Here is a 27878-nt window from a genome sequence, read left to right as displayed (position 1 = left end):
CTGAGGTATCTTCTGCAGCTTTGTCTGATTGGGACATGCAGGTATGCCTCCTTGAGGTCCAATGTTACCAGCCAAAACTCCTTGCCCAGCATGGGAAGAAGCTGCTGTAATGTGAGCATCTTGAATTTTGTGCAGTAAGAATGTGTTTAGGATGGATAAGTCCAAAATGGGTCTCCAGTCGGTTCCTTTCCTTGGTACCAGAAATAGCCTGGAATAAAAACCTTGACCTTGTTCGTGAGTAGGTACCTCTTGAATAGCTTTCATGTCTATGAGCTTTGAAATTTGTAGTTGTGCCTCTGCCCTTTGATTGTGTGGCAGGTTTGGCATGCCTCTCATTTTTGGGAGAGTGTGAAAATGAAATCTGTAGCCTCTGTTTATAACGTCCAAGATCCATTTGTCTGTTGTAACAATATGCCAATTTCTTGAAAATAATGCCAGCTTTCCTCCCAAGGGTGCTGCCAGCTGATACTTGCTTGGCATGGAAAGGAGGAAGTCATTGGGTTTGTTTCCTGTATTGTTGTGCACTGTCTTCGCCACCTCTTGGTGCTGGAGTTTGCCATTGCCTGCCTCTATATGATCCTTGTGATTGCCTTCTGCCCCTTGTGCGCCTGTATCTACCTCTTTGGGGCTTGTCCGTGGCTGGAAAGGACCAGTTTTTAGAAGGCCAATTTCTGCTAAAATGTGGTGGTTGAACCTGTAGAAAAGCTTTGACAGTTTGCATAGATTTGGCTTTTTCTTCCATTTTCCATAGTATCTCCTCAGCATTAGTACCAAATAGTACATCCTTTTGTAAAGGAGCATCTAGTAGTTTAGCTTTCACATGATCAGGCAAGATTTGTTCCCTAAGCCATGCATGTCTACGAATGACTGATCCTGTAACAGCAGCTCTACTTGAGGCCTCTAGGGCATCATAGCCACATTGTAAGGTGTGTTTACCCACTTGTTCTGCACTATGCATCATATCCTGCAACTCCTTCAAATCTAGTTGTTCAGGTTGAGACATTTTATTTCTTAGTTGTGCTAACAGAAACTGCTGATATTTAAGCATATGAAACTGACAATTTAAGGCCCTCATGGCTAGGGTGGCCGAGGTATATACCTTTTTCCCCACCTTTCTAAGGATCTTGACTCTCTTTCGGAAGGTAGTGGATTCTTGGCAGTAGAGGCCTTCATTCCCTTGGGGCCTTGAGAAATGGTTTCAGGGTCAGCATCATGGCTTTTGTAAAGAAATTGGTGAGAGTTAGGAACTCTGTAGTACCTATCAGGCTTGACTGGGGCAGGAGGCAGGGAATCCGGATTAAGGCAAGCCTCCGAATAAACATCATCAAGTACGTCCAAGACAGGAGGTATCGCCAGAGGTCTGTGCTGAGGTAACAAGAAATTCCCTAAGTCTTTTCTTGGAATCAGAAAAGTCTTGGCCTTCCCAATGGAAGTGTTCCCTCAAGGTGTGCAAGGTTTCTCCAAAAGAAAAATCCTCAGGAGGAGATACAGAAGGAATGGACTGCTCTGCATCAGAATCTTCAAATGGGGAGTAAGAGTGTTCCTCTACATCAGAATGTTCTGAAAAAATGGAGCCCTGATCAGAAGAGGGAGAATCTTCCTCCACTCTGGGTCTCTTGTCTGGAGGGGGTTGGGAACCCCTGATAAGAGTAATTAAATCCTCAGCCATTTTAAGCATCTGCTTTTTAGGCATGGGGCCTGGGGATGGGCCCTGTGCAACAAGCCTCTTGGGATGCCTGGCTGATTTGGACTTAGTAAAGGCCTTAATGGAAATGGAAGATGAGGGTCTAAAGACACCATGGGTGGAAGTGGACCTGTCCACATTAGGAGGCTCAACGCTCACAGTGGCTTCGGTAGTTGTAGTCTGGGTATGGGCCGAGGTACCTGCGGTCTCGGTTACAGAAGACACCGCCAAAGAAGTGTGGTCGGTAGTCAGGGACTGCATAGGCGTCTCACTGAGAACCGGACCACGTGTAGCCGGTTTTGGCGTGGTGTCGGTGGGGACCGCGGACCTCGTGTGTCGGTCCTTGTCCTTGCATTTTTTGGACAAAACGGTAGTCGGAGACTCCAACGACATTTTATAATCAAAGGTTTTACCAAAAAAGTGTTGGGCGAACTCCGCCCGACGCTTAATAGTGCGTTTATTGAAAGTAGTGCAAAAGCGACAGCCTGAGACGTCGTGGTCTGGGCCTAAACAAGGTATGCAGAGGGAATGGAAATCCTTATGCGGTATTTGCTTCCCACAAGAAATACAATTGTTAACTTTTTCTGACATCGGTCTGAGGCAAGAAAAGTTTCCCCAACGGGGTACTTAGCTTTAATGAAGACTTCAGTTTCCAATTTTTCGTAAATTCAGGAGCTGGCCGACCGGCACTTGCGAACTGCTTCTGCTTCGGGCACCGCGCGGCAAAAAAGACTGAGGAAAATGGCGTCGGCTGTGTCTTATATACCCCTGCCTCACTGACATCAGGAAAAAAAGCGACAGCAACCGACGCCGGACCTAGACTTTGGAATTCGGCCGACTGAGGACCCGCCTGACGGCTGTGATTACTGCAGCTGTATGCACGATGAACATCTGCACTATGCTCTTTGTGTTTCACTGTTGCAGTCATTACATCTGGGTAGATTCCCAAAGCTATGGTTGGGAGGATGGATTTAAACAGCATTAGGACCAGCTATAAGGCCCTACAGGACAGCAGTGGCAAAGCCAGCTCTGGATTTAGAGAAGAAAGGTAAATGGTAATGTTTGGTGAACGTATGAACTGAGCTCCAGGTAGCAGCTTCTAGAATGCCTCTGACAGGCACACCTCTGAGAAAGGCTGTAGAAGTAGATGCAGCCCTGGTGGAATGAGATCTGATCCCCTGGGGGATAGTTTTACCATAGTGCATATAGCAGAAACAAATACAATGGCGTATCCATTTGGAAATAGTCTGCTTTGAAATAGGCTTTCCCTCTTCCCCTGCAGCAAATGCCAAAAGTAGTCATTCAGATTTTCTTAGAGATCTTGTCCTGTTTAAGTAAAATCTAAGTTGTCTGTGTACATCCAATGAATGCAGAATCCACTCCCCCTTGTTCTGTGGATTGGGAAAGAAAGTTGGCAAATGAATGGTCTGATTACAAGCCACACTGGATACCACCTTAGGCATGAAGGATGGATTAGTCCTGAGACACCCTGTCCACATGAAAAATAATGAAAGGCTCCACTGCCATAACAGCCTGTAATTCGGAACTCCTTCTAGTTGAAGTGACTGCTAAAAGGAGAGCTGTTTTCAGGAGAGAAGTCTGCAGTAGCAGCTGGCTCGAAAGGAGGGAGAGTGAGTTTTTCCAATACAAAAGTGAGGTCCCAGGCAGGGGTTGGAGATCTCCTGGGTGGTCTTAAGTTTCTGGCCGCTCTGAGATACTGCTTTAGCAGAGGATGAGAGAAGAGGGGAGGTTCTGTGTTGTAATGAGCTGAAATGGCTGAGGCATGGATTTTTATGGAAGAAAAGGACAGGCCCTTGTGAAGCATCTCAGTTAAGTATTGTAAAATCTGCGGAATATTGGGCACTGCTATGCTTATCCCTTGTGATTGATTCGAGGCACATAATCTTTTCCATTTGGCAGCATAAGATTTTCTAGTACTAGGCCTTCTTGCCTCCAAAATGGCATCCATCAAAGGTTTGCTGAGGGATGCTAAGGGCAAATTTAGGTGATTAGCCACGCTGCAAGATTCAAAGTTTGGAGCTGAGTGTGCAGAATTTGGTTGTTCTGCTGAGACAGTAAGTAAGGTGTCTGAGGCAGGTGCCACGGTGGAAGGTGTGACACATTGCGCAGAAGTGGGTACCAGTGTTGGCGAGGCCAGTCTGGAGCAATCAAAATCATTTTTGGTTTGTCCTGTTTGACTTTTAGTAGACCTCTGGAGAGCAGAGGCAGAGGGGGAAAGGCACAGACTGACAGGTTTTTCCAGATGAATGATAGAGCATCCACTTTCCAGGCTTTTTTGTGATGAGTTCTTGTGTAGAATTTGTCCAACTGATAGTTCTGGGGTGAGGCAAAAAGATCTATGTCTTGAATCCCCCATTTGCGTGTCAACATGTTGAAAATCCATGGTTCCAGTTTCCATTCGTGTGAGTCCACGAGATTTCTGCTTAGTTCATCTGCCAGAGTATTCAGCTTTCCTGGCCGGAATTGAGCTTGTAGTTGAATTTGGTAGGTCAAGGCCATGTTCCACAATGACATGGCTAGTCTGCAAAGGGTGTAGGAGTGTGTACCCCCCTGCTTGTTTATGTACCACATAACTGTGGTGTTGTCTGTCTTTATCATTAATTGTCCTGGATGAAGGTAGTCCTTGAAGGCTGTCAGTGCATTCTGTACAGCTAGCATCTCTTTTTGATTGATATGAAGGTGCATTTGATTTGGGCTCCATTTGCCCTGAATGCACTTCCCTGCCAGATAAGTTCCCCAAGCATAGTCTGATGCATCTGTAGTTAGGGTTTGGGTGACAGGGGGTGGAGTGAATGGCAGTCCCTTGTTTTGGTGGCAGGCCTCTGCCCACCATAGGAACTCTAGTTGCAGGCAAGGTATGATAGGAATCATTGTTTCCAGGCTGTAAAAATGTTGACTCCATAAACTTTTTAAGTACCACTGAAGTTTCCTCATATGCAGTCTTGCATATGGAATTAGAAGAATGCAGGAGGCCATGAGCCCCAAGGCTTGCAGAATTTGTCTTGCAGATAGTAGGGTTTTTGTGGCCACCTGTTTGAAGTAAGTTAACAAATGAATTTGCTTTTCTGGCATAAGGTAAGCCATCTGGGCAGTTGTATTTAAGCTTGCACCCAGGAATGTAATTTTTTGAGGGTACCAGTTGTGATTTATTTTCATTTATGGTGTACCCTAGACAAGTTAGAACCCTTTTTACAAATGCCAGATGTTTTAGAAGAATGTCCCTGTTTTCTGCATGAATTAAACAATTGTCCAGGTATGGTTATATTTGAATATTTCTTTGCCTGCAAAATGCAATTACTGGAGCCAGGCACGTTGTGAAGACCCTGGGCGCAGTAGATAAGCCATAGGGCAGTGCAGAGAATTGGTAATGCAAGTAGCCTGCTTTGAAGCGGAGGTATCTTCTGCAAGACTCCCTGATTGGGATATGCAGGTAAGCCTCTTAAGTCTAGAGTTACCAACCAGGCATCTTTGCCTAGCATAGGAAGCAACTGTTGAAGAGTCAGCATCTTGAACTTTGGAACGTCCAGAAATGTGTTTAGTGTAGATAAGTCCAGAATTGGACGCCCTGATTTGTCTTTTCTGAGTACCAGAAAAAGTCCTGAATAGAAACCTTGTCTCTTTTCCTCTTATGGTACTGGTTGAATAGCCCCCATGTTCATGAGGGACAGTACTTGTTTCTGGGCCTCTGTCCACTGATTTGGGGGCAAGTCTGGCCATCCGTTTGGGATTGGCAACGTGTGGAAATGAAATCTGTACCCCTGGGATACTATATTTAAAACCCATTTGTCCTGGGTTATAAGTTGCCAGTTTCTTGCATGAAGTGCCAGTTTTCCCCACAAAGGGGCAGCTAAAAGTTAAGTGCTTGGTAAGTGTAAAAGGAAGTCATTGAGACTGCTTACCAAAGGTGCCTTGTTGTTTCCAAATTTGGAGGAGGAGGAGGCACCCCATTGTTTTGTTCTAAAAGTCCCTTGTGACTGAAACCTGGAGCCTTTGGAATGTCTGGGTTTGACTTGAGTGGCTCTCGAAGGAACTGGAAAGGACCAGTTCTTAGTAGGCCAGTGCCTACTAAATCTTGGACGTTGCACTTGTAAAAAATCCTTCACAGTTTGCATAGATTTAGCTTTATCTTCCATCTTTTTTAAAACTTCTTCAGCCTTATTACCAAAGAGACGGTCCTGTTGTAAAGGAGCATCCAACAATTTTGCTTTAACATGATCGGGCAGAGTTTGCTCTTTGAGCCAAGCATGCCTTCTTAGCACAGACCATTTAAGTAGCCCTGAAAGAGGCCTCCAAAGAATCAAAACCACATTGCAAGAATGTTTTCCAACTTGTTCAGCTGAATGCAATAAATCCTGTAAATCTTTATTTTCCACACAGTCGGAAATTAACATAATTTTCTGTTTAAGCAGTCCCAATGATATGCTGTTGATATTTAAACATATGAAATTGCCAGTTTAAAGCCCTGATTGCCAAGGTTGCAGAAGTGTAAACCTTCTTACCCCATCTATCCAGCACCCTGGAATCTCTATCAGAAGGGGTAAAATTTTTAGCAGTAGAGGCCTTAATGCCCATGGGACCCTGAGAAATGGTTTCAGGATCTGCAATAGGATTTTTGAAAAAGAATTTGTGGGAGTCAGGAACCCTGTAGTATCTGTCTAGCTTGCAAGGAGCCGGAAGCAGAGAATCAGAAGCCATACTAGATTCTGAAAAAACATCAACAATGTCTAGAACAGGAGGTATAGCCAAAGGCCTATGCTGAGAAAGAAGAAAATCCCTAATTCTCTTTTTAGATTCAGAGAAATCCTGACTTTCCCTATGGTAATGTTCCCTTAAGGTATGTAAAGTTTCCCCAAAAGAAAAATCCTCAGGGGGAGAAGCAGAAGGAATGGAGTCTTCTGCATCAGAGTCCTCATAAGTAGGCATAGACAAATCCGGTTCATTAGAAGAGTCAGAAGAAATAGAATCCTGTTCAGAAGATTCATAATCAAAGTCTTGCATAGGCCTCTTAGCAGGGGGGGGGGGGGGGGTTGGCTACCCCTGATCAGAGTAATTAAATTTTCAGCCATTTTGATCATTTGTTTTTTTAGGCATAGGGGCCTACATTTGTGGACCAGGTTTTGTTTTTTTAGACATAGATTTACATTTTAGCCTTAATTTTGAAGATGGCGTTGGTCTAAAATACAAATATGTAGGCCTGAAAACACCCTCAGAAGCCGGTGCCTGCACAGCGGCTCCAGACCCATCTAAGGTAGACACATCCGCGGGTTCCATAATTGAAGCATCTCGCAGCATACAGGACTCCGAATGGGTCTCAGTAGAGGCCTGTGAATCAGAAATAGCAGGTATCAGGGGCTGTGAAAGCACCTCATGGAGTACCGGCAAACTGGTGACTGGCTTAGGAGAAGCCTCATCATCAGTTCTGGACCTCAACGGCCTGTCTTTGTCCTTTTCTTTGCATTTTTTAGGTATTCCAGTAGTCGGATTGCTAATCGAAGATATTTCTGGATAATTAAAGCGCGAGCCAAAATATTTAGAAGCAAAAATATACAGACGTTTAATAGTGCGTCGATTAAATTTAGCACAAAACCGACAGCAAGGTACATTGTGGTCAGGGCCTAGGAAAGGAATACAGTACAAATGAAAATCCTTATGAGGTATTTGCTTCCCACAAGTAATGCAATTATTAACTTCTACTGGCATCGGTAAGAAGCAAGAAAAAGTTTCCGCAACGGGGTACTTAGCTTTTTAGTTGAAGACTTCGGTTCGGTTCTGAAACTCGAAAACGAAAATTTCAGGAGTCGGCCGACCGGCACTTGCGAACTGCTTCTGCTTTGGGCACCGCACGGCAAAAAAGACTGATGTAATGGTGTTGGCTGCATGTTTTATACCCCCGACGACCTGACGTCATGGAAGAAGGGACAGCAACCGACACAGGACCCAAGACTTTGTTAATCAGGCCGACTGAGGGCAACCTGCCAGCAGATTACCCAAATGTAATGACTGCAACAGTGAAACACGAAGAACATCACTTCACTACTGAAACCTTCTTATGCAGCTGTCTCTCATGCTCATGTAAGCAGATGCACTGCAGTTTTCATCCCACTAGCCCACAGTGTGTTTTATGTTCATGAACCCAACCCTATGTTTCATCTGACAAACTTATTAATTCTTCATTTCTTAAAAAAATCATGTTACATATATTAACTGGTAGTAATTTAGTTTATCTTGATGTCACAGGGAACACTTCAAGCACATTCTTTACAAAACAATCATTCAGCTTCCATTGGTGTACCTTTACAATGGAGAAATGCACATCAAAAAGTAAGCAAATGTAGCTGAACATTACGGTCGGATAGTTCACTCACCTATCAACAAATCTACTCATCTCTTACTACCATGTTACAGGTTGGGGATTGGTATAATAGTCAACGTGTTTACCTTACAAACACAAAGTACAAGGCTTGATTCTCACCTTTGGGAAGTATGGATACGCCTAAAATACTCCCTGGGGTCTTTAGCCTAGTAATCATCTACAAACTTATGAACATTACCTCTACTACACATTGACTGGTATGTTCAAATCCCTCTTCTTTTTGTTCTTCTTTTTCAATCTCCTTTTCTGATGATGAATTTGCATGTACATCTGCTATCCATTCATAAGCAGCTTTTCTTGCCTGTAAGCAAATAAGTGTATATAAAATAAATAAATTATTGTGTAAAACACAAATCAAAATATTGCAAAAGCACCAAAATGTTTACATGTGACTTCCATTTTATTATTGTCTTTGAAATATGTACTGTGCATAGAATGTTAATGTTTCTCAATTCATACTAGGCACCACTAAAACAGTTGAGCATGTCCAAGGAAGGAAACGAGATGTTTCCATGTGACAGTACCCCCCAACACACACACACACACACACACACACACACACACACACACACACACACACACACACACACGCAATAATCCTAGGTTTGGAAACTTTATGACAAAGTGAGAAATGTATCTTAAATTTACTCTTTTGACAAGTATGGCATTCTATCTTAATGCATTGGTTAGTGGTTGCAAACATACATTCAAGTTCAAGTTTATTACGTGCATTCTCCTAAGCAATTTATTTTTTTTAACAAAATATTGAGCATACAACACAAAATGAACCAACAGAAAATAATCAAAAAAGTAAATTGTTATCATGAACAAAGGCTAAGCTGCTCCACAAGACCATCAAACTGGCCCACTGCATACCACCTGAGCTGCCTCTCACAGCTGGGGAACAAATGGGCCAACTAAGCCAGCTGGGTAGACATGAATAGGCCACAGGTATTTTGCTTGTCTATCCAGGGGATACTCACTCACGTCAGTTAACTGAATCACACTACAGTGGGAATAAGGAAATATATCCTTTTCCACACTGTAGTGTGATCTCAGAGTTAGTATATCTTATTACCGGAACTGTGTCTGGCACCAGAATACGTTTTTGCAGGGAGGGGGCAAGCCCCCTGCATCACCCCACACACATGCTTCTTATATACATATTAACTCTCACAACTACAGTACGGGAAAGGATATATTTCCTTATTCCCACTGTAGCCTGATTCAGTTAATTGACGTGATTCGGTAAACTGAGTTTCGTGAAAGTGCACTTTCGGTTAAGTACACTTTCGTGAAACTGGATCTCTACATTCTAATCTTCGAAGAAGTGTGTTTTCGGTTATTAGAAGTAGACACACACACACACACACACACACACACACACACACATATACATATATACTATGAGCCCAATTCTAAAAGACTAGCTCTCAGGGTAAGTGACTTACTCCACTGTAAACCTGCTTTACAGAAAGGCCTTACACAGGAGTAAACCTTTGCAATCTGGCCCTATACATAAATATATATATATATATATATATATACATATATATATATATATATATATATATATATATATATATATATATATATATATATATATATGTTATATACATACGTACTCTCATACACACACCCCCACCCCCCACCCCCATACACACACACCTATGTGTATAAACATGCAACAGCTAAAAATGTCAATATAACCTCATTGGTGACGGCATTCATCACTTTTTCAAATAATCCAACTAAAGTGATTGCAAATGTAAACCAATAGGATACATTTAAGATCACCAGAAAACAATCAAGAAACAGCTTTTACACAGAGAATTTACCCCCCACATCCCCCAAAACTTAAATAAACTAACCCCAAGGTTACACAATCACAAAGAAAGTGAAAAAACAAAAGTTATGTACTTATCATAATGCTAGATCTGTGCCATCTTCTTCTATCTGTCTCAACCTGTGGTTTATCGGATCCAAAGCTGGCAGTTCAGACTCTTCAGCTTTGAAGTGCCACATCCTTTCCCATAATGTAATATCCTTCTTGAATCTCCTCAGACTGAGTATGCACTACCATACTCTAGGAAAACCTGAAAGATGTTCACAACCATAATACAAAGGAAGGGACCAAACAGAGGGTCCTAATGTTAGGCTTTGGGCCTGTCAGCATAATCAACTAGGAACCATTCAATAAGAATGATAATTTGGAAATGGGAAATGGAGGGAGGGATGGTTGAGATGTATAGTAGGAGATAAAGATTTAGTATTATGGGAAGTACATAACTCTTATATATAATGTTGTCTTTTCCATCTTTGTCAACCTGTGGGACAGAGACTCCAGCAAGTCACAAAGGGTGGCATCAGGAGAGAACATTCTGCAAAATATTATAGCCAAAGTTGACTTATATCTGGACTGAATATCTATCCTGTACTGAGCCACAAAGGTACAAGTATTAGACCATATAACCACTATACAAATATGACCTAAGGAGGCCCAAGCAAAAAAAAGTTAGTAGTAGTAAAGTACAGTTGTGTACACTTACCATAAATGTAGATGTTCGCGTGTATTCACTGTTGCAGTCATCACACTTGGGTTATCTGCCTGCAGGTAGCCCTCAGTCAGCCCGAATACCAGAGACTTAGTATTTCTGCGTCGGTTGCTGTCACTCCAGGTCTGACGTCAGGTTGTCAGGAGTATAAAAACATGCAGCTGACGTCATTACGTCAGTTTTTCTTGCCCAAAATGTCAGGAGCCCCCCAAACAGTGAGCTAAGTTAAAGTGGGGAAAACACCACCAGTAAAAAGTAAATGCCAATACCCCTGAGAGGGGTGAGTAGTAGACACAGAGAGGAGAGAGAGACAGATAAGGGGAGTGGAGGGAGGGAAAAGTACAGTTTTGTACCTACCATAAATGTAGATGTTCGAGGATCCACATTGCTGCAGTCCTTACTATTGGGTAGTCCGCTGTCCAGTCGGCCCAATACCAGAGTATGGCTTACGTCGGTCAGGGCGCATTAGACTGACGTCAGTACGTCAGGGTACTAATGCGCATGACCGACGTCATATCCTCAGTCTTTTCTTGCCCCAGATGTCAGAAGACCCTAAAAAGACAAGGCCCAAAATACCTGCACCAAAAATATGTACATTATATACAAAAATATATACAAAAATATCAGCAGATAACCTCACCTACACAACCACCCCCAAACACAGAGGGGAAGGAGGGAGTTGGACTGCAGCAATGTGGATCCTCGAACATCTACATTTATGGTAGGTACAAAACTGTACTATGTTCTTCGCTCCACATTGCTGCAGTCCTTACTATTGGGTAGAATCCCAAAGCAGAGGTAAGGGAGGCTGGCAAATCATAAAGAAGCAGGAGCTGACAACATGCCTTGCAAAATAGCTGTGGCAAAACCAGCCCTAGACTTAGAGTAGAGAGGAAGGTGATAATGCTTAGAGAAAGTATGCACTGAACTCCAAGTAGCTGCCTCCAAAATATCCTTTGTTGCCACCCCTTAGAAATGCTGTTGAAGTGGCAGTAGCCCTAGTGGAATGAGGCCTAATCCCAGCTGGAATCTCCTTGCCATGATGGGAATAACAAAATGCAATGCAAAACCCAATCCACCTAGAAATAGTCTGTTTTGACACAGGCTTGCCCTGTGAACTCAAAGCAAAAGAAACAAACAACTGCTGAGACTGCCTAAAATCCTTAGTCCTGCTTAAATAATAACGCAATTGCCTGTGTACATCTAAAGTGTGCAAAATCTTTTCCCTTTATTTTGGGGGTCTGCATAAAAGTAGGCAAATGAATAGTTTGGTTTAAAGCCACACTAGAAACCACCTTAGGCATAAAGGAAGGATTAGTACGTAATGATACCCTATCCTTATGGAAAATCAAATAGGGCTCTACTGCCATAAGGGCCTGCAACTCAGACACCCTTCTTGCAGAAGTAATAGCCAACAGAAAAGCAGTCTTCCATGACAAGTATTTCAATTCAGCAGTAGCCGAGGCTCAAAAGGTTGTAGAGTAAGTTTTTCCAACACAAAATTGAGATCCCAAGCAGGAGTAGGAGCTCATGGGGTCTTATATTCTTTGCCCCTCTAAGAAACTGCTTGAACAAAGGATGCGAAAACAATGGTGGGTCACAATCATAGTGAGCTGAAATTGCTGCAGCATGAATCTTAATGGAAGAGAAGGACAAACCTTTGTCCAATAACTCAGTAAGATATTGAAGAGCCACACTCAAATTAGGCTCAGAAATCTCCAAATTCCTTGCTGCACTCCAAAATAAAAATCTCTTCCATTTTTCATGACACTTTCCTTGTACTAGGTCTTCTAGCTTCCATAATCACATTTAAAACTTGTTGAGGAAGTTGAGACCGGCTGTCTTTCAAAACAGAATATGCCATGCTGTTAGATGAAGAGAGCGAAGCTTGACATTGAGCAGGTGGCCTTCTCTCTGAGACAACAGGTGCGGAATCAAGGGTAAAGGCCATGGAGGCTTCTTTACTAGACTCCTCAGTAATGGGTACCAGTGCTGCCGAGGTCAATCTGGAGCTATTAAAATCATCCTTGGCTTGTCTTGTCTGACTTTTAGAAGCACCTTTGGAAGAAGAGGCAGAGGTGGAAAGCATACACATGAAGATTTTTCCAACTGAAAGAAAGAGCATCCACTTTCCAAGCTGTGTGATGTAACCTCTTTGTGCAAAACTTTGGCAGCTGGTGGTTTAGTGGAGAAGCGAACAGATCTATGTCTGGAGTTCCCCAGGACACTGTCAACCTTTGAAATACATGAAGATCCAGTTTCCACTCGTGGGGATCCATGATTTGTCTGCTTAACACATCTGCTAAGGAGTTCTGTGCTCCTGGCAGAAACCTTGCCTGAAGAGTTAGTTGCAAGCTGAGCAGTCTCCCATAAAATCATTGCTTGCCTGCACAATGGGTAAGAATGTGTTCCCCCTTGTTTGTTGATGTACCACATGACAGTTGTGTTGTCTGTTAGAATCAACACCTGCCCTGGAAGAAGTAACTCCTTGAAAGCCATTAATGCAAACTGGACTGCTAACATCTCCTTCATGTTGATATGTAGATGCTGTAGTCTGGCAGGCCACTTGTCTTGTATCCACTTTCCATTTAGATGAGCTCCCAAGCAATGTCCGAGGCATCTGTCGTTAAAATCTGACTCGCCTCTGGCCGGGTCACAGAGAGTCCCTTGTTTAGGTGACATTCCTGAGCCCACCACAAAAATTCTTTCTGAAGGCAAGGTATTATTTGAATGACAGTGTCCAAATCCTGGCAGTGCTGTGTCCATACATTTTGAGATACCATTGTAGCTTCCTCATATGCAGTTTGGCATTGGGAAGCACCAGAATACAAGATGCCATGAACCCTAATGCTTGAAGGACTGTCCTTGCAGTCAGCACGGACTGATGAGATAGTTGATGGAAGTAAAGTGATAGACTCTTTTGTTTGTCCGGGGTTAAAAGGCCATCTGGGCTGCTGTATTCAGTCTCACACCCAGAAAGCACATGTCTTGAGAGGGTACTAGACTGGACTTTATTTCGTTCACAGAATACCCTAGGCATCTTAGCACTGCTATAACATATTCCAGATGCTGTAGAAGGTCTTCCTTGTCTTGAGCCAGAATCAGGCAGTCGTCCAAGTAAGGATAGATTTGAATTCCTTGTAGCCTGAAGTAAGCTATCACTGGAGCCAGAACCTTTGTGAATACTCTGCAGTAGATAAGCCAAAGGGCAATGCAGAGAACTGATAATGAGAATTTCCAGTTCGAAACCGCAGATACTTCCTGCAACTTAGCCTTATAGGCACATGAAGGTAAGCTTCCTTGAGATCTAAAGTTACCATCCAGTGATCTTTGCCCAGCAGAGGTAAAAGCTGTTGTAACGCCAACATCTTGAACTTGGGAATGTCGAGATAAGTGTTGAGGAGAGATAAATCCAAAATTGGTCTCCACATGTTCCCATTCTTTGGTACTAGGATCAGCGGAGAATAAAATCCTAGCCCCCTTTCTGATACAGGGAGTGCCTGAATGGTCGCCATCTGGAGTAACTGTGAAATCTTCTTGTGAGCCTCTTTTCTTTGTGAAGGAGGAACGTCTGGCATGCCTTTGAAAGGGGCAATGTATGGAAATAAAACCTGTAACCGTGGTGAATGATATCCAACACCCATCTGTCTTGAGTAATTAAATCCCAATTGTCTTTGAAAAGAGACAGTCTTCCTCCCAAAGGAGCTGCCAGACGAGAATCTACCGGCAGCTGAAAAGGCAGGTCATTGGGTCTGTTTACGAAAGGACTGACCCCTGCCCTCACCAGAAGTCTGAGCAGGTGAACTCCCTGTTCTAGGCCTAAAAGAACCTTGAGCTCTTGCCCTACCACGTCTAGACCTACCCCTAGACTGGGAATCATAAGCAGGATATGTCCACCCCTTAGCAGGCCAATTTCTACTAAACTTCGGTGGCTGCACCTGCAAAAAATCTTTAACAGTTTGCATAGACTTAGCTTTGTCCTCCATTTTCTTTAAAACTGCTTCCACAGGCGCACCAAACAACACATCAGACTGTAAAGGAGCATCCAAAATCCTTGTCTTAACATGCTCAGCTAAATTCTGATCCCTCAACCAGGCATGCCTGCGAAGAACAGAACTAGTGGCAGCCACCCTCGAGGAGGCCTGTACAGCATCAAAACCACATTGCAAAGAATGCTTACCCACTTGTTCAGACACATGAACTAAATCCAACAACTCTTTACACTCAATACCTTCCGCCAAAGCATCCACCTTAGATTTCAATTGTGAAAGGAGATAATTTTGATATTTTAACATGTGAAACTGACAATTCAACGCTCTCATGGCTAGAGTGGAAGAAGTATACACTTTCTTTCCCCACCTATCCAAAGCCCTTGCCTCTTTATCAGTGGGAACAGGATTTTTAACCACAGAGGCCTTAACACCTTTAGGCCCCTGAGAAACAGTTTCTGGGTCCGCCTAGGACTCTTAAACAAATACTTATGAGCTTGGGCACCCTATAGTATCTATCAGGTTTAACAGGAGCAGGAGGCAAAGAGTCAGGGTTCAGGAAGCCTCTGCAAAACATCTTCCACCACATTCAACACAGGAGGTATAGCTAAGGGCCTATGTTGGGGTAAAATAAGAATTCCCTAAGCCTTTTCCTGAATCAGAATAATCTTGGCCTTCCCATTTAAAGTGTTCTCTCATGGAATGCAGAGTTTCTGAAAATGAGAAATCCTCAGGAGGAGAAGCTGTAGGTGTGGAATCATCCACATCAGAATCAGAATAAGGTGGAAATTCCTGCAAGTCTTCCGCAGAAGACTCTGAAGCCTCTGAATACTGTTCCAAACACTCAAACTCAGGTTCCACCCTAGGCCTCTTATCAGGAGGGGGCATAGAGCCTCTAATCATAGTAATTAAATCTTCTGCCATTTTAAGCATATGTTTCTTAGGCACAGAACCTGAAGTGCTAGGAGAAGCCCCCACGGAAGCTGAACTTGGCCTACCTCTCAAAGAAGTTTTGGAAACAGAAGGAGAAGCTCTAACTACCTTGGGAAGAGAGGGAAGAACAGTTACCTGAGAAGCCCCCTCAGCCTGGCCTACTTCCTGAGAAGGCACATCCTGTAACAGTAAAGTCTCAGCCTGAGACTCCAAAGAAACTCCTGGCAAAACCTCCGGCTCCACTGAGCCTTCTAAAGGACCGACGTCTGGGACTGCCGGTTCATCCACCCTAGGCTTCGCTGTTTTGTCCTTGCGCTTTTGACGAAGCGGCCGGAGTATCCGACGGCATTTTATAATTGCAACGCTTCCCAAACACTAACCTGGCACAGTCTAACCATCTCTTAATAGTGCGTTGTTAAACCTAGCACAAGAGCGGCATCCAACAACGCCGTGCTCAGGCCCTAAACAAGGTATACACAAGGTATGGTAATCCCTATGAGGTATCTGTTTCCCACATGAAATACAGTTATTCACTTTTTCTGACATCCGGTTAAATACTGAGGCAAGAAAAACCAAAATGTTCCCCAACGGGGTACTTAGCCAACTCTGATTCGGTCTGAAACTCCGACTTCGGAAATATTTCAGAACGCCAACCTGCACTCGCAAAACTGCTTCTGCATCGGACCATGCGGCAAAAAAGACTGAGGATATGACGTCGGTCATGCGCATTAGTACCCTGACGTACTGACGTCAGTCTAATGCGCCCTGACCGACGTCAGCCATATACTCTGGTATTCGGGCCGACTGGACAGCGGACTACCCAATAGTAAGGACTGCAGCAATGTGGAACGAAGAACATCCAGGACTGCAAGAGTGAATACACTTGAACATCTACATTTATGTTAAGTGTACACAACTGTACTATATTCTTCGTGTTTCACTGTTGCAGTCATCGCACTTGGGTAGATTTCCAAAGCTGAAGAAGGGTGGAGGCAGTCAAGAAGAGTTGGGGCTAGGACTGCTGTTGCAAAACCTGCCCTGGATTTGGAAAAGGCAGGCAGGTGGTAATGTTTGGTGAGGTGTGTACAGAACTCCAGGTAGCAGCTTCCAGGATGTCCCTGGTAGGGACTCCCCTGAGGAATACTGTAGAGGCAGAAGTTGCCATAGTGGAGTGTGTTCTGACCCACTGAGGGGTTGGTTTCCCATGGTGCTTGTAGCAGAAATGGATGCAGTGTGCTATCCATTTGGAAATTGTTTGCTTTGAAATGGCCTTGCCCTCTGCCTCTGGTGCAAAGCTGACTAGTAACTGGTGAGATTTCCTGAAGGGCTTAGTCCTATCAAGGTATAATCTGAGCTGTCTGTGCACGTCCAAGGAGTGCAGGATCCATTTCCCTTTATTTTGAGGATTAGGAAAGAAGGTTGGTAAATGGATAGATTGGTTGAGAGCAACGCTGGACACCACTTTTGGCATAAAGGAAGGGTTAGTCCTGAGGGAAACCCTGTCAGCATGGAAAATAATGAAGGGTTCCATGGCCATAAGTGCTTGTAGCTTAGACACTCTTCTAGCTAAAGTGATGGCCAGAATCAAGGCTGTTTTTCAAGAGAGGAATTTTAACTCTGCTGACACTGCAGGCTCAAAGGGGTGTGGGGGGGGGGGGGTAAGCTTTTCCAGTACAAAGTTAAAGTCCCAGGCAGGGGTGGGTGCTCTCCTAGGTGGCTTTAAGTTGTTTGCCCCTCTCAGGAACTGTTTGAAAAGAGGGTGAGAAAAGAGAGCTGGCTCAGTGTTGTAATGAGCCAAAAAGGTAGAGGCATGGATTTTAATGGAGGAGAATGATAGGTGTCTGTGTAGTAGATCTACTAAATAATCCAAGATTAGAGACAGGGAGGGCAGAGTTGTGTCCTCTCCTTTAGATTGTATCCAGGAGCAGTACCTTTTTCACTTATCAGCATAGGATTTCCTTGTACTGGGTCTTCTGGCTTCAAGAATGACGTCCAGCACCTCCTTGCTTAGGCTGGTTATTGGGGGAGAGTTCAAGGAATAAGCCATGCTGCAAGATTTAGGGTTTGTAGTTGTGGATGTAAGATCTGTCCCTCTTGCTGAGAAAGCAGGTTTGGGTTCTGGTGTAGGTGCTAGGGTAGCACTGGTGACAGGCTGTGCAGGAGTGGGTACCAGTGCTGGCATGGCCTGTCAAGGGCAATTAGAATTGTCCTTGGTCTGTCCTGTCTTATCTTGAGAAATACTCTTGAGAGAAGGGGCAGGGGGGGAAGGCATAGATTGAGAGATTTACCCACTGGAAGGATATGGCATTCACTTTCCAGGCCGTGCTATGAGGTGTCCTGGTACAGAATTTGCTGAGCTGATGATTGCAGGCGGAGGTAAAGAGATCCACCTCTGGGGTCCCCCATTTCTGAATCAGAAGGTTGAAGGTGCTGGCTGTGCCTTGTGTGGGTCTAGGAGATTTCTGGTTAAGTCATCTGCCAGTGAGTTTTGTTTTCCTGGCAGGAATTGAGCTTGGAGAGGGACCTGCATGTCCAAGGCCGTGCTCCACAGGGCCATGGCTAGCTGTTCCCCCTGCTTGCTGATTTACCACATAACTGCGGTGTTGTCTGTTTTTATTAGGAGGTGTCCTGGTGAGAGTAGGGATCTGAAAGCTGTCAGAGCGTGCTGCACAGATAGCATCTCTTTTTGGCTGATGTACAGAAGAATTTGACTTGGGCTCCAGTGACCCTGAATGCACTTGCCACCCATATGTGTCTCCCAGGCATAGTCTGATGCGTCTGTGGTTAGGGTCTGGGCGGCGCAGGGTTGATTAAAGGGCAATCCCTTGCTGTGGTTGCATGCTGCTGCCCACCAAAGAAACTCTGTCCTTAGGCAGGGTATTATAGGAATGACAGTTTCCAGGTCCTGAGAATGTTGGCACCAAAGACTTTTTAAGTACCACTGAAGTTTCCTCATATGTAGTCTGGCATATGGAATTAGTAGGATGCATGAGGCCATGAACCCTAGGGCCTGCAGGATTTTCCCTGCAGACAGCTGGGTTCTGGTGACCATTTGGGTACAGTAGTCTGTCAGGTAGGCTTGCTTTTCTGGAGTGAGGAATGTCATCTGGGATGCTGTGTCCAAGCTTGCTCCCAGGAATACAATCTTTTGACTGGGGACTTGTTTTGATTTCTTTTCATTGATGGTGTACCCCAGGGAGGTTAGAAGGTTGTTTACAAATCTCAGGTGCTGCAGCAGCACTTCCCGACTGTCCACCTGAATCAGGCAATCGTCCAAGTATAGGTAAATTTGAATATTTCTCTGTCTGCAGTACGCAATGTCTGGAGCCAGGCATTTTGTGAATACTCTGGGAGCAGTGTATAAGCCAAAGGGAAGTGCAGAGAACTGATAATGCATAGATACTGCCCTGAAGTGCAGATATTTCCTGCATGACTCCCTTATAGGGATGTGCAGATAGGCTTCTTTTAAGTCTAGGGTGACTATCCAGGCATCGTTGGCTAGCATAGGTAGAAGCTGCTGCAGGGTGAGCATTCTGAATTTTAGTACCACTAGGAAGGTGTTGAGAATTGAAAGATCTAGGATTGGGTACCAAGTGTCCTCTTTTCTGGGTACCAGAAAAAGTCAGGAATAAAATTCTTGACCTATCTGATCCATAGGAACAGGTTGAATTGCCCTTATAGAGAGCAGGGATTGAACTTGGTTTTGTGCCTCTGCCCACTGGTTTAGAGGAAGGTCTGGGAACCCTTTTGGGGTTGGCAGTGAGTGGAAGTAAAATTTGTATCCCTGGGATACAATGGTGAGGACCCATCGGCCTTTGGTGATGGAAATCCAGTTTTTTGCATGAAGGGCAAGTTTTCCTCCTAGGGGCACAAGCAGTTGAGCAGAGGTGGACAGTGGAGTTGAGAAGTCATTGGAAATTTGTTCCGTAAGGGGTTGGTTTAGTACTCCCTGCTTTAGAGGTGGAGGCACTCCATTGCTTAGATCTCTGCATACCCTGAGACTGTGGTCTGGGGGGGGGGTCTGATTCCCCTGGGTCTAGTTTGACATGGCCTTGAGGGGGCTGGAAAGGACCAATGTTTCAAAGGGCAATGCCTGCTGAATCTAGGAGGCTGTACTTGCAGGAAATCTTTGACTGTCTGCATAGATTTAACTTTTTCTTCCATCTTTTTAAGAACCTCTTCTGCTTTGGTGCCAAACAGCTTGTACTTGTTCAAAGGAGCATCTAATAAGTTTGATTTGACATGGTCTGGCAAGTTCTGCTCCTTAACCCAAGCATGCCTTCTCAGTACTGAACCAGTGACTGCTGCCCTGCAAGATGCTTCTAGAGCGTCAAAGCCACACTGCAATGTATCCTTGCTGACTTGACTTGCAGAATGCAATTCTTTATTTTCTGCACAGTCTGTAAAGGTAGCTATTTTTTGCTTAATAAGTTCCATAATATGTTGTTGGTACTTCAGCATGTGAAACTGACAATTCAAAGCCCTAATGGCGAGAGTTGCAGAGGTATATACTTTCTTACCCCATCTGTCCAGAGCTCTGGTATCCCTGTCCGAAGGGGTGTAACCTGTGGTTGCTTTGATACCTTTATGCCCCTGGGAGATGACCTCTGGGTCAGCAGTAGGATTTTTGAAAAGGAATTTGTGACAGTCAGGTACTCTGTAGTGCCTGTCTGATTTCCTAGGAGCAGGGGGTAAAGTATCAGGAATTAAACTGGATTCCATAAAGACATCATCCACAACATCCAGGACTGGGGTTATTGCTAAAGGCCTATGTTGTGGCAAATCTAGAAATTCTCTGAGTCTCTTTTTGGACTGAGGATAGTCTTGGCATTCCCAGTGAAAATGCTCTCTTAAAGTATGCAAAGTTTCATCAAAAGAAAAATCCTCTGAAGGAGAAGCCAACGGAATGGATTTCTCTGCATCTGAATCCTCATAAGCAGATAAGGATATGTCTTCATAATCAGATACCTCAGAGTCATCAGACTCTTGGTCTGTTGAAGCTGCTGGGGACAGGTCTCTTTTTCTCTTAGCAGGGGAAGGCCGACTTCCCCTAATCAGCATAATAAGGTCTTCTGCCATTTTAAGCATTTGATGTTGTGGCAAGGGAGCAGGTGCATGCATTTTGGTTGTTGTTTCTTTAGGCGTAGCGCATACGCTTGGCCTTAGAAACTCGGTAGTTTTAGAAAGGACTGAAGAAGCAAAAGAAATAGTCCATTTTTGTGTCGAACATCGGTAGTGCGAAAAACTTTCTCAGAAGCCGGTGCCTGCTCAGCAGCTCCTGACCCATCCAAGGTAGAAACACCCGCAGGTTCCATAGTCGAAGAAGAGTCACATGGCATACCAGACTCCGAACGGGTCTTGGTAGAGGGCTGCGTATCCACTGAAGTGGGCATCAGGGGCTGCAAAAGTGCCTCACTGAGTACCGGCAAACTGGTGACTAGCTTAACAGAAGCGCCGTTGGCAGCTTTGGCCCTGTGTGGTCTGTCTGTCCTTTTCCTTACTTTTTTTGGAAGATCGGTAGTCAGATGGCTTACTGAAGCCATTTTGGAATATGGAGATCGAGAACAAAAGTATTTAATGACAAAAATGGCCCGACGACGAATAGTTCAGACATTGAACAAGGCACAAAACCAACAGCGAGGTACGTCGTGGTCTGGGCCTAAACAGGTGACGCAGTAAGAATGGAAATCTTGGTGTGGTATTTGCTTTCCACAGGCAAGACAATTGTTAAACTTTTTCTGACATCAGTTAGAGCAAGAAAAAAAGGGTCTCCAACAGAGTACTTAGCTTTAGAAAACTTCAGGATAATTCAATTCGGAAACGAAAACTCAGGTAGTGGCCGACCGGCACTCATGCAAACTGCTTCTGCTTTGGGATCTTCGGCAAGAAAGACTGATGTAATGGCGTTGGCTGCCTGTTTTTATACCCCTGACGACCTGACGTCAGTCCAGGAGTGACAACAACCGATGCAGAAATGCTAAGTCTCTGGTATTTGAGCCGACTGAGGGCTACCTGCAGGCAGATAACCCAAGTGTGATGACTGCAACAGTGAAACACAAAGAACATCTGCCCTGGCTGAATGGCCTTTAGAATCAGTATGTAAAGGAATAGATTTCATAGAATAAACAAAGGAAACACAATCTTAAAGCCATCTGGACAAAGTTACGTTAGAAACAGGTTTGCCCAATCTCATGCTGGAAAAAAGTTAGAAAAAGTTGGCCTGATTCTCTGATCGATTTGGTCCAATCAAAAAAAAAAAAATCTCAGCTGGTGATGGACATTCAAACAATGGAGCATGTACTCTCCCTTGTTAATGAAATTGAGAAGAAAACAAGCAAAGGAATGGACTGGTTCAGGTTTGACTCAAACACCACTTCACGTAAAAAAGAAGGATTAGCTCACAGAGTGATGCTGTCCTTAAGGAATACTAGGTGATGAGGGTTGTAAGAGAAGGGTTGGAGTTCTGTATGGCTGATGATATTGCCACTATAAACAGTTTTCCAAGAAGCCAACTTTAAATCTATGGTAGATGCAGGCTCAAAAAGAGGCTTAATCAATGCCTGGAGCAGAAGATACAAATCCCAAAGGAGAGATGGGTCGCTAACTGGAGGTCTAAGCAGGAAGGTACCCTTCAAGATAGCTTTAGCTAGTTTAATAGGTGCAAGAGGAATGTAGCCATACACACATGAAGATTCAACATGACAGCTAATTGAACCTTAATGGCAGAATAACTAAGGCAGAAAAGGAAAAGATCCATCAGAAAAATGAAAATTGCATTTAAAGTGACAAAGAAAGGGTCCAAGGTCTTAGAAGTAGCCCAAATAGAAAACCTCCACCGCTTGCTAGTTTAAATCTCTCTGTTTAAAGGTTTCTGAGAGGAAGAAAGAAGCTCTCACTTGGAAAGCTTAGGTTCTCTGGCTATTATTGGAATCAAAGGAACCAAGTAGTCAACTTGAAAGATTTGAGATTTGACTGAGGCTGACCCAAAGGCTGAGATATCAAGGCTTGTACAAAAGATGAGGCCACAGAAAGGGGAACCATGCTTGTCTAGACCAGAAGGGGTCTAACAGGATCATGATTGCACTGCAATGGGCTGCTTTCTCTAAAAACTTTACTGTCAGGGGTGTAGGAGGATAAGCATAGAGAAGATTCATGTGCCAAACATGGAACAGAGTGTCTCTCAGTAGCACTGCATTTGGTGTTAAAGGGGGATGTAAAGATATTATAGCATGGTTAACCCCAACAGCTGAATATGCAGGCTGGCAATGACAGACTGAGGGACAAATCATGAGCCATGTTCCTGCTCAAGGTGTCTGCTAGAATGATGCATTTCCCCAGGATGTGCATTGTTATCAAAAAGCACTCTAAGGACATAGCCCATTGTCACACCTTCATGGCTTCTCGATACAAGGGGTAAAAACAAGTTTCCCCTTGCTTATTTATGTACCCATTGCCCTACAGTTGGTCTGATTGGCTATCACACCCCAGTGGAAGAAGTCCTGAAAGGCCTGCAACACTTGGAGGACTTCTCTAATTTTCAAGACATTAATGTGAAGAGGGACCTCTGAAAGGGACCAGGTAGTTTGGTCCTACTCCCACCACAGAAGGGAGGCATCCATGGTAATGGTGACCTTGGGCTAGGAAAAACAAATGGGCGATTTGCTGGAACATGAGCTGACTCAAGCCACCAAGAAATGTGTTGACTGCATATGTGGGTGAGAAGAACTTGAAAGTTCATTGCATGAGAGTTAACTGACCACTGGATCGATAAGGTCTAATGAAGAACCCTTATAAAAACCTGGCCAATTGAACAAGACAAATAGCAGCAGCCATCAGGCCAAGAAGCTGTAGAACTAAGGATGCTAGTGGTCGCTGTGAGTGTAGAACCTGACTGGCTTGAAGCTGTAAATATAGAAGCCTGGTGGGGGACAACTTAGCAATCTGACTGGTGGAGTCCATATGGCATTTGATGAATTCCAGAGCTTGAACTGTTTCCAGTTTGAACTCTCTGCAATTCACTATAATGTCCAAGGATAGGTACAATTGCAGCAAATAGTCCCTCAACTGAATTAGAGACACCTTTAAGGCTGCTATAAGGAGCAAATCATCCAGGTAAGGGAAGACCTGAAATCCCTGAGCTAGGCTCCTTTATGTAATAGTGGGCATCCTCAAGATCCACTAAGCAAATTCAATTGTCCTTCCTTAGAAGAAGGATGGACTACACTGTCACTATTTGGAATCTGGTCTGTTTCACATAGAAGTTCAGTTTGCTGAGGTCCAGAATGGTCCTGAGGTCCTGGTTTTCCTTTATCAGTAAAAAGAATCTTAAGCAGACTCAAGATCCTCTTTGGACTACTGAGACCTAATGGATCACTCGTTCAGAGAGCTGTCTTTGGATTTCCACTGCTGCTTCCCTTAATTGCTGAGGTGGAACTTTGTTTATCATTTGGGACATATTGGAAGGGAATGGAATAGCCTACAGAAATGATTCTCAACACCAAAGTGTCCAATGTGATAGCCAACCCCAAAACTTCAGGTTGAAGAGCCCAGTATCCTTCAAGAGCCTCTAGAGTACAGCTGTCAGGAAATAGTTCAGGTGTGCTGAAAAACCTTGCCAAAGAAGGGATCCCAGATACTTTGATTATGTGGACTGCTCCTGCCCCTGGGTGGTATCCACTGAAGTTTCTCCCTTTACAATGGAGGGACCCCTTCACCTGCATTGTCTTAGGGAAACTATTGGGATTTACAAAAAAACAGCTGTTCTCCAACATATCTGGATCCTAGAGAGGGTCCTCTGTGGGGTAGGAAAACAAACTACCACAGCAGATAACATTTTCCCTCCTTGCTCACTCCTAGTCAATGTGTTTTTAACCTTGGACCCAAACAAAATGGATCTGATGAAGGGGGAATTGAGAAATTCCCTTAAAGCAGTCAGCAAAGTTACACAGATGCATCTAGGCATGTCAGCGCATGGTGATGTCAGTGCCTGCAACATGAGCCACACAATCTGCTGCATTAAAAGGAGCCCCATGGTTACACTGGAAATGCATAACATAAGCAACTGAGTCTCTATAAAGACTTGCGATAACACAGACCTGGACACCACTGAAATGAGATTTCTCAATGGAGTTTAGTCAACTGAGCCAAATTGTTCAGCTCATGGATGGGAAACATGGCTGAAGCATATGTCTGCTTCCTAAATCAGTCTGGTGCCCATAACTCTCTATTTGGTGGGTGAACTACTGTATTCCATGAAGATTTCTTTTCTCATTGCTATAGTGATCAGAACAGCATCATCCTCAGGATATTTGCTATAAAATGGCCTATCCTTGGAAGGATGCATCACCTTATGCGGCTTTCAAGGTATGGCCTCCACCACATCAGGTTCTCTACAAGCCCTCTGGGACACCAAGTCAATGAGGGCATCCTGAAGGGTTACCACCCAGAACAATGATGGGACCTTGCCAAAGGCCTGAAAACAGACTAACATTTCTGTTGAAGGGGCTTCAGTGGTTCACCCCCTTGTTGTCTCATTAATTCTAGCAAACTGCCAAGAGTGGTGTCTTCACATTAGGATCTGGGTGTCCCTTTCCTTTAGTCATGGTCAGAATCCTTGGTGAGAGATTACTTGGAAAGGTCTAAGTCTTTCTTCTAGCACTTGCTTTTCATGTGGAAGCTAGTATGGGACACAGAAGCAAGAAGAGAGCCCCAAGGCTGGGGCTGCTTAAGGCCAAGACATGTGGAGTGTCCATAAGACAACACATGAGAACCAGATGTCCTAGATGGATGGGAAAATTAGGACAGATCCGACTTAAGAACAGAAACCCCAGTCTCTGAATAAGAGCAAATCCTTTCCATGACATCAAATGCTAATGCTAGAAGGTTGGAAAGGGACTCTCTGTGATCCAAAGATCTAGAAGAGGTTCCAGTTCCCATTGTCAACCCCACGAGGTTCAATGTTCAGAGTGGAGCTAAACTAACCAAAGTCGAGGTGCACAGGGTGAGTGATGGTTCAGAAAGCCTCAGAGATTAACCCAACCCTAGGCTCTCAGCTCTAACCTCACAGCTTCAGGAAGTGCCAGACTCCAAATGGATCAGTCAAGAACATCAGAAAAGCCAGAGCTGGAGCAACCAAGCTGCCAGTGCAGGCAAAGGGTTGAATGGAGCAGTGTTGGAATCATGGACACTGGCAACAAAGGATAGGCCAGAGGAGGAACAAGTGACAGAGATGAAAAAAGTGAACCCTCCACCATTAGAACAGATGGCAAGAGAATGATACCCTGGTGCATCTGCAGCTTCAAGAAGGTATGTATGAGTTGCTCCAAGTCTGAATCTCCAATGATCCTGGAAGACTTAGCAAACCTAGATGAAGCCTTAGATGACAGCTTGGTGTGTCAAAGCAAAATCAAGGAAATCTCTCAGATCCAAAAGACAGACACCTAATCCTGATAAAGAGAAGTCCCCAGGTAAAACGTCAACCCAGGAATAATTGGAATTAAGACGGGAGGGGCTGGAGCCAATCCATAGAGAGAGCCACAGTCAAAAATGGGTTAGAAATACTTAGTAGGTGACCCTGATGACTCTGAACTTGGAGCTCTCTCAGGAGGTGATTGATGCTGAGAACCTACCGATGCAGAATTGTGATTAGGAGATGGAGAGGCCAACAGGTTCTGGTATCTCTGGAGAGAAGAGGAGGAATGTTTGCGAGTCTCTTTCTTTTTCTCTATCCAACTTCTTTCTCCTTATGAACCCTCTCTCTGTCTTTCCCTTTCTTTTTTGTCACCAGCCTTCCTGGACGGACAGAGAGAGATAAATGCATCTGACAAGTAGAAGTAGTAGAAAGGGAAGCATCTTCTTGAGGACCACTTTAGCCTGGTAATCAGCAAGGGCTCAGATCCTGAAAGCAACACAAGCCTGGCACTCTGTGTTTGTATGGGAGTCACCCACATAGTAAACACACTTCTCATGTGAATCCCGTGGGAGGAACTTAAGAACTTATGCCCACAGCTACACAATTTTTGAAATCCAGAACAGATTTCTCCATGGTACAAGTCAAAGACACAAAAAGAACTCGGCATGCAACAACAAACTATTAAAAAACTAGGCACTAAAATAGCCAAAGGCCAAAGTCAATAGATAGATATACATATACACATTTATGTGTGTGTGTGTGTGTGTGTGTGTGTGTGTGTGTGTGTGTGTGTGTGTATATATATACGTATAGCCTAGAGCAACAAGGACTGCTCAGAAAATTCAGCAAAGAAAGCTTCCCAACAACACCCACACATTAACAAGATGGACAGAGATGACAAAAAGTCAAACTATTCAACTATCCTAACACTGACTAATGCTACTACACATACTACATGTGAGGAGAAAATAGAACAGAAATTTAGAAAAATAACATTTATCCAAGGAGCTTCAATGATTATTTATGAATACTATACGCAGCAAACAAGATCTGAAGAGAGTTCTGAAACTGAAGAATCTGAGCTGACTGCTTCACCTCAGATAATTCACAGGCTGAGGCAGACGAAAAAGACAATATCAGATCTGAATGTTACATAACTCAACCAACTATAATGCTAACAAATTTTATCAAAATTTCAGCATGCAATAAATGTGTGCAATGACAAAACATGTAACACTTGTGTGTATGTGTATATGGGCATATATATATATATATATATATATATATATATATATATATATATATGGATTCCATACATGTGGTCGAATTACACTTAGTTGAAAATGAAACCAGGCAGTTCACTTCACTGAAAGCTCACTTGACTGAAAGCTCACTTGGTCGAAATTAATTTGGTCAATAATGGAATATAGCCCCCTACCCCACTGCAGTGCAACCCTGGAGTGAGAATATTAAATAAGGGGGGGCAGAGCCCCCCACATAATTTTAATGTATTCACTGTTATAAGAAGGTATATCCACTAGAAATGCATTGATATATATATCTTTAGTAAAAACTATCGGCATAATGTGGGGGGCTATGCCCCACACCCCTTATTTAATATTCTCACTCCAGGGTGGCACTGCAGTGGGGGCAGAGGCTATATTCCATTTTCGACCAAAAAGTCAGTCAGCTTTCAGTGAAGTGCAATGCCTGGTTTCATTTTTGACTAAGTGTAATTCAACCAAGTGTATGGAATCCATATATATCTATAGATAGATGTGTATATATATATATATATATATATATATATATATATATATATATATATATATATATATGTGTGTGTGTGTGTGTGTGTGTGTATATATATATATATATATATATATATATATATATATATATATATATATAT

At 43.7% G+C, this 27878-nt stretch overlaps 1 protein-coding gene across 1 annotated transcript in view; it reads right to left on the bottom strand.

The window, feature by feature from the left end:
* Window positions 1–27878, bottom strand: part of FAM114A2 (family with sequence similarity 114 member A2) — a 1115082-nt gene that overhangs the window by 374743 nt on the left and 712461 nt on the right. The window contains exon 11 of the mRNA XM_044069930.1: window positions 8257–8379. Coding sequence (XP_043925865.1) covers window positions 8257–8379 — 123 coding nt within the window. The remainder of the gene's footprint in view (window positions 1–8256; window positions 8380–27878) is intronic.

The sequence above is a fragment of the Protopterus annectens genome, chromosome 4.part0 (genome assembly GCF_019279795.1).
Source record: "Protopterus annectens isolate FY-2018-M chromosome 4.part0, PAN1.0, whole genome shotgun sequence".
Lineage (NCBI taxonomy): Eukaryota > Metazoa > Chordata > Ceratodontiformes > Protopteridae > Protopterus > Protopterus annectens.
This window is presented reverse-complemented; position numbering and strand designations above follow the sequence as displayed.